The sequence below is a fragment of the Triticum dicoccoides genome, chromosome 6B, assembly GCF_002162155.2.
Source record: "Triticum dicoccoides isolate Atlit2015 ecotype Zavitan chromosome 6B, WEW_v2.0, whole genome shotgun sequence".
Taxonomy (NCBI): domain Eukaryota; kingdom Viridiplantae; phylum Streptophyta; class Magnoliopsida; order Poales; family Poaceae; genus Triticum; species Triticum dicoccoides.
The window spans coordinates 400,673,480-400,684,758 of NC_041391.1; the positions used below are offsets into that span (position 1 = coordinate 400,673,480).

The 11,279-nt window shown below is 48.5% G+C and overlaps 1 protein-coding gene across 1 annotated transcript; it reads left to right on the forward strand.

Moving 5' to 3' along the window:
• Positions 1-472: 472 nt before the first annotated feature.
• LOC119320219 (2-oxoglutarate-dependent dioxygenase DAO-like) lies at positions 473-1,789 on the forward strand. Its single transcript, XM_037594320.1, has 3 exons — positions 473-844; positions 927-1,257; positions 1,348-1,789. The coding sequence occupies exons 1-3, from the start codon at positions 510-512 to the stop codon at positions 1,588-1,590; spliced, it is 909 nt and encodes a 302-aa protein (XP_037450217.1). The 5' UTR covers positions 473-509; the 3' UTR covers positions 1,591-1,789.
• Positions 1,790-11,279: the final 9,490 nt, after the last annotated feature.

Genomic DNA, 11,279 nt, shown 5'->3' on the forward strand with positions numbered 1-11,279 from the left:
TGAGCCGGCAGGTAGCACAAAGCCATCCATGACGATGCACAACATCCACTGCACCCAAAGCCAGGCCGCTCTTCTGCCTGCCTGCCTGCCTGGCGCTCGGTTCAGATCAAGAAAAACGCCACGATCGGTTCAGATCTTCGTCATTCTCATGAAAAGAAGTTGTGTGTCCCAAGCCTTTTACGCCTGCAATGTATCTTGTGTTGTCTGTTTGCAAGTTCCGTAGTGTCTCAGTTATATTGTCAGTTCGTTTTTGTACGTTGCGAAGACAAAGAGACATTGCACATTCATGATATGATGTGATTCCTCTAGCTAGAGTCGTGGCGGTGTTCATTTCAGGTCATCTCGAAATTGCGTGTCCAAGTTCATCTCACCCTTTCTTGTTTTGCTCCCGACAAGTCCCAGCTGGAAGTCACCAGGCGGTCCCACTCCCCGCCACCCCGATCCCGTATAGACACAAATCTCGTGCATAAAACCGCCACGATATCAGGCAGAACAGCAGCAAGGAGAGAATGGCGGGGATCCCGGTGATCGACCTGCTGCTCGCCCCGGCGGCGCCGGAGGAGGCTGCGCGGCTGCGGGACGCGGCCCAGCGCCTGGGCTGCTTCCGGGTGGCAGGCCACGGCGTGCCGCGCGCGCTCCAGGACGACATGAAGGCCGCCGTGCGCGCCCTCTTCGACCTGCCCGACGACGCCAAGCGCTGCAACGCCGACGTCATCTCCGGCAGCGGCTACGTCGCGCCAACCGCCACGAACCCGCTCTACGAGGCGTTCGGCCTCTACGACGCCGCCTCCCGCGCCGACGTCGACGCCTTCTGCGCCTCTCTCCACGCGCCACCGCACATCAGGTACGTGTACGTGTTCAGGTGACTTTCTTGCCGCTTCTTTCCTGTGTCATCTGCCCCGAGCCCGGAGGTTCTTCTTGTGCAGGGAGACCATCAGGAGATACGCGGAGAAGACGCACGAGCTAATCGTGGACGTGGCGGCGAAGCTGGCCGCGAGCCTCGGCCTGGAGGAGTCCGAGTCGCACCGCATGTTCCAGGACTGGCCGTGCCAGTTTCGCATCAACAGGTACAAGTACACGCCGGACACCGTGGGGGAGACCGGCGTGCAGGTCCACACGGACTCCGGCTTCCTCACGGTGCTCCACGAGGACGACCGCGTCGGCGGCCTCGAGGTGGCGGACCCGGACACCGGCGAGTTCGCGCCCGTGGACCCGGTCCCAGGCACCTTCCTCGTCAACCTCGGCGACGTCGCCACGGTACAGTACAGTGCGATGCCTCCATCTTCTGGCCTCCCTACGTCTCCCACGTTTGACTTCGTCTCTTGTGTGTCTGTCTGTGTAGCGTAGGCGTGGAGCAACGGGGCGCTGCACAACGTGAGGCACCGCGTGCAGTGCGTGGCGGCCGTGCCGCGCGTCTCCATCGCGCTCTTCTTGCTGGCGCCCAAAGACGACGTGGTCCGCGCGCCGGACGCCTTTGTCGGCGCCGGCAGCCACCGCCTCTTCAGGACATTCGGCTACGACGACTACCGCCGGCTCCGGCAGTCCACCGGGGAGCATGCCGGCGAGGCCCTGGCGCGGTTGGCCGCGTGATACACCAACTTTATTAAATTCGAGCTCTAATGGTCAAATGCGGATGTTATAGTAGCAATGAAAAAAATAGCGCACTAGTACAAAAAATAGCGTGGCTCTGAAAATATGCTATTAGCGTACTATAGCGTGCTATTAGCGAGGCATTGTACATTAATTTATTTAACGAGACAGTTCCTAATATATTATTGCGTGCTATTAACGGTATTATAGCGTGCTATTTTTTTTCAGGGTATAGTAATAATAATACTACACTAGGCTGGGTGCTTTTTTTTTCTTTCCGCAAAAAAAGGCTGGGTGCTTTTTCGATGGCGGTACTCTCATGTTTAAAAGTTTGCACCGGTTTTACATCATCTGAATTTTCTGATGCCCAAAAAACCTTCTCGCTCCTGCCCTAAAATCATTTTCCGACACCAACCTTATGATGGATTATCGTTTGGCTTAGGCCTATATAAGACAATAATCCTTGATTAATCTCTAAGGCCATGTATGTGTACCGTAAGTGGTGGGAAGCGTGGAAAGTTTAGTACCATACTGCTACAGTAGGAAGAGTGAGACCTCTTTATAAAGACTGCTCTACCACTTGCTATTGGGAGCTTAGGAATAGGAGCTGTACACGCACGCTCCTCCTCCGCCGCCCGTCCGCCTCGCCACGACGCACACGTGCTGCGGGTTGCGGGAATGAGCCGAGACGAAGCTTATTATCGATCAGGAATGGTTAACTAATATCAGATTAATTAACGAGTCGCTTACGGAAGTGCCACTGTCCGAGACGTTGGACCGTGGTCTGTTCGCTATCCGACGGGCTATATAAGAAGGCCCTGGCTAGTGGAGCGAACCCTCGCTTCCGGCGATCCCATCCCGATGACCGCGTGCACGGTTGGTCGGGAGAGCAGGTACCTCTGGAACCCTGCCGTTCGAGATCTTGCCCGGGAGAACGGCAATACGGTTTTTGGGGAGCATCACGACACGACTGCTCCCGATCCGTCCCAGTCTTCGTCCGCCTCTGCTTCCACTACTTCCTCTACATCGACTCCATGTCCGACAACGAAGTCGGCAAGAAGAAGGCCTTGGCTGATGCCGAGGCTGCTACTACCGCCGCCGCGTTGGCCTGGCCAGCCGAAGGGTATGACTCAGTTAATCCCCTATCCGCTCGTTCATGTGCTGGATGTATATACGTTGTTCATAGATGTTTCGTTTCTATGTACTATACGTGCTCACATGTTTAGGTATCGGTATGAGATGCATACCATATTTGCCATGCTAATTATTTACTCGTGGATTAGATTAGTCGGGAAAGTGCTAACATTTCCAACAATCCAAAAACCTTATTTTATGCATTTTTCGACTCATGGCTTCATCGCTACTCTAGAACCGAAAAAGTTTACTGGGACACATTTTAAGCGTTGGCAGACCAGGACCACCTTGTGGTTCACAACAATGAACGTGTTCTGGGTTGATGGTGTGTCTCCCATGGTAACAGTTGCTCCTGAACAGGAGGAGGCAACCACCATCTTTGTGGGAGCCGTTCTTACTGTGGTCGGTGACAAGCTTGTGGACACGTATCTCCATATGTGTGTTGCCAACAACTCGTGGGATGCGCTCGAAGCTAAGTTCGGCGCAACCGATGTTGGGAGCGAGCTGTATGCTATGGAGCAGTTCCACGATTACAAAATGGTTGATAGCCGTTCTGTATTGGACCAGGCCCATGAGATACAGTGCATCGCTAAGGAGCTGGAGCTCCTGAAGTGTGAGTTATCGGACAAGTTTGCCGCGGGTTGCATTATTGCACAACTCCCTCCTGCATGGAGGAACTTTGCTACTTCTCTCAAACACTTGAGACGTGAATTCTCTGTAGAGGATGTCATTGGCCATGTAAGTGTTGAGCAAAACTCGAGAGCAAAGGACTCACACGTGAAAGGGGCAGAGGATTCTTCTAGCACCAATGTGGTACAGAAGAATTTCAACAAGTTCAAGGGAAAGAACTTTGTCCAGCAGAATACTATCTTTAAGAAGAAGGGTAAGAAGAAAGACAAAAGGAGAGATGGCTGCTTTACTTGTAGTTCAGGGGAACATTGGGCAAACAAGTGCCCAAACAAGTACAAGAAGCCAGGACAGGACCCAAGTTTGTCAACGTCACTCTAAGCAACAATCATGGGGCATCTGGGTATGGTAATCTGTTTACCGTACTTTCAGTTTGTCAATCCACCGATTGGTGGGTTGACACTGGGGCCAATATTCATGTGTGTGCTGATGTGTCTTTGTTTTCTTATTACCAGGTCGCACGAGATTGTTCCGTCCTGATGGGGAATGGCTCACATGCTTCTGTTCATGGTGTTGGCACGATAGATCTGAACTTTACTTCAGGAAAGATCATGCAACTGAAGAACGTGCAGCATGTCCCCGCCGCCAAGAAGAATCTCGTTAGTGGCTCCCTTCTATGTAAAGAAAGGTTTAAGTTAGTATTTGAGTCCAACAAAATAGTCGTATCTCGGTATGGACTATTTGTTGGAAAATGATATGATTGTGGTGGTTTGTTCCGCCTTTCCCTAGAGGATTTCTGTAATAAAGTCGTGAACCAAATGCATTTGAATGAATCTGAGATTTGACATTCACGTCTGTCACATAAATTTCGGTTGTATGACAAGGCTAGCTAACATGGATTTAATCCCGAGGTTCACTGATGCGGAGCATCCCACGATCATCCCCATGGACGCATCTACATCTCCTACAACACCACTTGGACCAATGACAAGAGCACGTGGAAGAGCTCTCGAAACCGAGGTGACATCACTCCTCTCACAACTCCCTTTCGAATCACACGAGACATGGCTACTACCTCAAATGGGGACTCTTTGCATACTCAGGTACCAAGGAGTTAGCCATGGAGAAGCTAAGAAGCAGGGAGAATCAGAAGCAAAAGAAATGCGTGAAGAATGAGAAAAAATCAGCCAAGTCTCAGGCTGGCCGGATGATCCGGACGAGGTCCCGGACGACCCGGACAGAGCCCGGACGATCCGGACCCCGGTCCGGACGATCCGGATAATGTGCTCGAAGACACCCAAAGCTGGACCAGGAAGCCGGACCATCCGGACGAGCACCCGGATCATCCGGACCCCAGCCGGACATCCGGACCCCCCTCCAGACATCCGGACCGTCATCGCCGCTGCCTGCCCCTTCGACTCATCCGGGCCATCCCCCGGATCATCCGGACACTGACTCGGATCATCCGTCTACCCGTCTAAATCATCTGGACCCCCACCTGTGTGCTTGTGTTGGGCTGAGGCCCATGTACCCCTTCGCCCCCTTTGCCTATATATATACGAATTCTCTCTCTTCTAGTGTTAGCATTGTGATAGCTCATATTTGAGATAGAGCTTTGCTCATCCACTTGGTTACTTCTCCATCGGAGTCGAGCGTCTCTTCGAAGAAGATCCCCCAAGCGGATTCAAGACCCCATCACGGGAAGACCTTCAAGACCTCCTCTCAGAGAAGAACTACTGCCACTTGTATCATCCCTTGCTGGATTCAGATCATGTATATCTTTGTGTTTCGAGGATCTAGCATATGTGTGACCATCTCTTGTTGGCTGAATGATTTCTCTCGTGTTTCCCTCGTATTCCCCTTGATTTCCCCCTCGTGTTCTTCGCGTTCTTCGTAGGATCCCCTCCAATCGTGAAAGATCGGGCATCTAGGGTTCCACCCTACATCAGCTTGGTATCATGAGCCACGTTGATCACGAATATGGAGCCCCTACCCCAGTTTTCTAGCCTAATTTTGTTGATTTCGTCCCCAATTTCCAAAATCCCCACAAAAATAGCCCCCCCTCAATATTTTTGTGATTTGTTGGTTTTGATGATGTTTTGTTGATTTTGATCCACGAATTCATTGTGTTGCAAGTGGATCTTGCCTTTCCCCAATCCCCACCATCTCACCCTCAAAATCCATCCAAAATCCACGAAATCCTCGAATTTCTCCCCGTTTTCGAGTTCATCCCGAGCCATTCCCGTGCAAAGTTGACCTGCCCGGATCATCGGACCTTGACCCGGATCATCCGGACACTGACCCGGATCATGCGGCTCCTGGCCAGGATCATCCGGCTATCTCTGCCGAAAGTGCATTTTCTGCAGTTTTTGACCACCACCACCTATGCCTTTTGCATACCCACTTCGACCACCACCACCTAAACTCCGCCAACCCCACGACATACCACACCATACCACCATTTGACTTTGATTTTGAGAATTTGAGTTGTGGTTCCCGTCTCCTGTTGTGTTTCGGCTATATAGGTACGACGCGACATCAACATCACCACCGCTCATCTTCGCCGAGGACTCATCGTCGCTAAGGACGGTAACCTCAACGACATCCTTGTCTCTGCATTGCCATTGCATTGATAACCACCATAGCCTTACTTTTGCGTTGCTTACCCATCGAGACTAGCCTTTGAGTATTGTCGGCAACGTGACTTGTGCACATTAGTGATCATACTTCCCATAGCATACATACCAATACCATCGTGGTGCATATCTTTGTATCATCTCTTGTGTCACAAAGTTATCATCGCATACACAATTGCTATCTTGGTTTGTGAAGTTTTGCATGAGAAAAGAGCTCAAAAGAGAAAGAGCCAAACAAGCTTTTAAGCAAAAGGAAAATATAAGCAAAGAGCTTATAAGCAAGAACCATAGCATCATACCACTTTAAGATTGTCATATTCGATCATCTTGGATCATATCACCAGAATACGATACATATAGCACACTTGGGATAGAAGCCGTTGCATTTTTTCTTAGTAGGTTGTGCACAAGTCTCGTATCCGCCTTTTGTGCAATCGTGCTAGTGTCTCTCTAGTGTTGTGCAACAAGAGCATTTTCGTGGATTCCACATTTTGAGTCATTTTTGGTTTGCACAACCCCACTTATCTATTTGCGTGTGTGTTTCCGTGTACCACTACTTGCTTGGTATACTTGTTGCATTTGCGAATTTGCGAATCTTTTTCAACATCTTTGAGTCTAACTAACAATTGCATCAAATTTTGTGCCACCATCCTAACCGAGCTCCACCATAAGCTTTTACTTGTGTAGGTGTGAGAACCGACAAGAATTGGTACCGATTGTGCTATTTCCTTGTTCCACATTTGAGTGATCATTGATCCATCTTCAACATCGGTCAAGGTACATTTGGTATAAGTTCTTCTCTTTCTCCCACCCACATATTTGCTTGGAATGATGGGTAGGACAAGTTCTTCTACCAACCCACTCTTCATCGAGCAAGACAACGACATGTCATCCTATGTCACCAAGAGCTACCTCTTCGGTGCACAAAGAGCTTTGCATCAAGAACAACAAGCAATGAGCGACCGCATCGATACTCTCGCCACCGAATTGCGACTCTCTGAGCAACAAACAAGAGACTACTCTGACAACAAGCTCGACGTTCACAAACAAGAAAACGATGCAAGAATGGACGAGATTCGTGCATTGTTGGTGAACCACCATTCTACCACTTTGTCCTACTCAAGACGGAGCCATTCGAGTCGACACACTGACGACACCTTCTCCGTCTCAAGTACACCGACATCGAACACTCTACATCGAGCAACGCGTCAAGACCGTCAAGCAACTCGCAATCCGCTACACGGCAATCATCCACAAGAGCAATTAGACGAGCAAGCACATCATCATCATCAACACCAAGATCCTTTTGCACAATCTCAAGAAAGGAAACGTCAATGTCTCCAAGAGGAAGAGCGAGCGCGACAACATCAAGACGAACAAGACGCCGAGGCTCAATGTCAAGAACAACGACTACGCAAAGCTCAAGCACTTGAGGCGCAACGTGCCCTCCGAGAGTCAAGTCTAGCCGTAGCCACGCGCAACCGGCAAAATCACGAGTACCGAGAAGCATTTCGCGAAGAAGTTCAAGAGAGGAACTATCAAGCAAGAGTGCATCGTCAAGTTCCTCAAGCTCCTCCACAAGTTCCTCAAGCTCCTCCACAAGCTCGACAAGCTCCTCCACAACCTCAAGTTCATCAAGAGCAAGACGACTATGGAAATCCTCCACGCCAAGAGCAACATGAGGTTGATAATCCTCCACGTCAAGGGCGTCATCATCACCCTTGACCCCAACACAATGAAGAGCAATGCTATGGCAAGCTCAAGTTCACCATTGCCAAGTTCAATGGAAGCAATGATCCCGAAGAGTACCTATCATGGGCATTGAAGGTCGACAAAATCTTTCGCTTGCACACCTATGAGGAAGAGAAGAAGATCGCTGTGGCATCCCTTGAGTTCCAAGACTATGTGGTCATATGGTGGGAACAAGTCCTTGAGCGCCGAGAAGCAAGAGGTGAACCACCAATCACCACATGGGAGGAAATGAAAGATGTCATGCGAGCATGCTTCGTGCCAACCTACTACAACCGCGATCTCTTCAAGAAACTCCAACTCCTCAAGCAAGGAACAAAGAGCGTTGAAGAATACTACAAGGAAATGGAGATTGCCATGATAAGATCCAATGCCATGGAAGATGATGAGCAAACTATGGCACGTTTCTTGAATGGCCTCAATCATCCAATCAAGAAGATTGCCGACTTCCAACCCTACTCCAACCTCATTGAGCTCGTGCATCAAGCTACCAAAGCGGAACGTCAAGTGCAAGATGACTTCAAGTACGCCAAGTACTCGTCCAAGGGCTATGGCTTCTCCAACAGCCAAGCTTCAACGACTCCAACAACTTATACCTCAACCAAGCCATCTACAAGCAACGGCGACAAGTCGAGTTACAAGAAAACTTCGACAACCTCAAGTCGTCCTCCTACTACAAGCAACTTCAAGCCGCGCGCTTCATCATCTACTCCAACCGATGAGACCGTCAAGATAAGTTCTATTAAGTGTTTCACTTGCGACGGCCGAGGCCACAAGTCTTTTGAGTGTACCAACAAGCGCACCATGATCCTCAACGACGACAGAACCTATGACTCCATGAGTGAAGAGGAGATGAAAGCCCTTGAGCAAGTGGCCATGCACCGGCGCGTGAACGAAGATGAAGATGATCAAGTCTTTTGTGATGAGGATTCGAGCCCCGCTCTCGTTGTCTCCAAAGTCTTGACTCTTCAACATCAACAAGAGAATACCAAAGATGCCACATCTTCCACACCAAGGCCGACATCAATGGAAGGTCCGTCAAGGTCATCATCGATGGCGGGAGTTGTCACAACTTGGCAAGTGAAGATCTATGCTCCAAGCTCCAATTGGTCAAGATGAAGCACCCGCACCCCTACAAGGTTCAATGGCTAAGCAATTCCGGCACTATCAAAGTCGAGCATACGATCAAAGTCTCCTTCAAAATTGGAGCATATGAAGACACTTTGGAGTGTGATGTCGTCCCGATGTCCATTTGCCACCTCCTTCTTGGTCGACCATGGCAATTTGACCGCGGCGTCATCCACAACGGGCGTACCAATCACTATAGCTTCAAGATGAAAGGAAATGAGTACGTGCTACGACTTATGTCTCCTAGTCAAGTGATCAACGACAAGCAAGCCACCCATCATGGAGAAAAAAGTGAGAGAGTGACCCACCCAAAAGAGAGTGAGCGCCACAAGCCAAAATTGAGTGCCTCCACGATGAGCGACAAGAAAAACTTAGTCCTATTTGCCACCAAAAGTGAGATGAGAGAAGTGTGTGAGAACCCATCAAGTGTTATGCACCATGTCCTTGTGTGCAAGGACGAGGCATCAAAAACTAACACCTCTCATGATCTACCTTTAGTGTTGCCTTCTCTTTTGCAGGAATTCCAAGATGTTTTCCCCGATGAGCTACCTCCGGGTCTACCTCCACTACGAGGCATTGAGCACCGAATCGACCTCATCCCCGGAGCACCTCTACCCAACGAGGCTCCCTACCGTGTCAACCCCGAGGAAACTAAGGAGATCCAATGGGAAGTACAACAACTCATCGACAACGGTCAAGTACGTGAAAGCTTGAGCCCTTGTGCCGTTCCGGTCATACTTGTTCCAAAGAAAGACGGTACTTATCGCATGGTTTCCGATTGCCGTCCCATCAATGCTATCACCATTAGATATCGCTACCCTATTCCATGCTTAGATGATATGCTTGATGAGCTTAGCGGAGCCGCCATTTTCTCTAAGATTGGTCTTAAGAGTATCTACTATCAAATACGCATCCAAGAAGGTGATGAATGGAAAACTGCATTTAAGACCAAATTTGGCTTATATGAATGGCTAGTTATGCCCATGGGTTTATCCGAAGCACCCGGTACTTTCATGCGAGTCATGCACTTTGTTCTTCGTCCCTATATTGGTGTATTTGTTGTGGTCTATTTTGTTGATATTCTTGTCTTTTAGCAAATCCCTCAAAGATCATGTCACCCATCTTAGAACCGTGTTGCAAACCCTTAGGAAAGAGTGACTTTATGCTAATATGGACAAATGCCTTTTTGGCGTTGATAAGCTTGTTTTCTTGGGTTTTGTTATGTCTTCTAAGGGTGTTCATGTAGATGAATCTAAGATCTATGATATTAAAACTTGGCGCCAACCAACTAACTTGCAACAAGTGCATAGTTTTCTTGGTTTAGCCGGTTTCTATCGTCGCTTTCTGAAGGATTTTAGCACCATTGCTTCACCTTTACATTCTTTGAGTAAGACAAATGTGTCTTCTGTTTGGGGACCATCCCAAGATACCGCATTTAATGAGCTTAAGAATTTTCTTACACATGCTCCCATGCTTGCATTACCCAACTTTGACAAACCTTTTGAAGTTCATTGTGATGCTAGTGCTAATGGCATAGGAGGTGTGTTAACGCAAGAGAAGCGCCCCATAGCATACTTTTGTGAGAAACTTTCTGGAGCACAACTTAATCACCCCATCTATGACAAAGAGCTATATGCTTTAGTGCGAGTTTTGCGTGAATGGGAACATTATCTTCGCCCTCATGAATTTATCATTCATACCGATCATGAAACGGTTAAGTACTTAAAAGGACAAACTAAGTTGAACAAGCGTCACGCTAAATGGAGTGAATTCATTGAGTCATTTCCTTATGTCATCAAGTACATCAATGGTAAGGAAAATGTAGTGGCGGATGCTCTTTCCCGCATATGCACGCTTGTCACTAAACTTGAATTGAATGTCATTGGCTTTGAGCACATAAAAGACTTGTATGCGCATGATCCTACTTTTGCTATTCCTTATGCCAAGTGTTTGACACATACATCTTGGGAACGATATTACATCAAGGATGATTATCTTATGAGAGCTAACAAACTTTGCATTCCCGAGTCTTTTCTTTGTTTGCTCCTTTTGCAAGAGGCTCATGGAGGCGGATTCATGGGACATTTTGGACGCGATAAGACATTAACTACGCTCTCCAAGAACTATTTTTGGCCCAAGATGTTTCGCGACATCTCACGCTTCACCAACCGATGCTCTACATGCCGCAAAGCTAAGTCAAAAGCTCAATCCCATGGTCTTTACATGCCCCTTCCTATTCCTTATCAACCTTGGGAAGACATTAGCATGGACTTTGTACTTGGTTTACCTAGAACACAAAATGGAAAGGATTCCGTGTTTGTTGTTGTGGATCGATTCTCTAAAATGGCTCATTTTATCCCATGCAACAAGATAGACGATGCTTCACATATTGCAAATCTTTTTTGTAGGGAAATC

Coding starts and splice junctions, on each gene's coding strand:
- LOC119320219 (XM_037594320.1), top strand. CDS start 510: ATGGCGGGGATCCCGGTGATCGACCTGCTGCTCGCCCCGGCGGCGCCG. Junction 845..926: donor CACGCGCCACCGCACATCAG/GTACGTGTACGT, acceptor CTTCTTGTGCAG/GGAGACCATCAGGAGATACG. Junction 1,258..1,347: donor ACCTCGGCGACGTCGCCACG/GTACAGTACAGT, acceptor TGTGTAGCGTAG/GCGTGGAGCAACGGGGCGCT.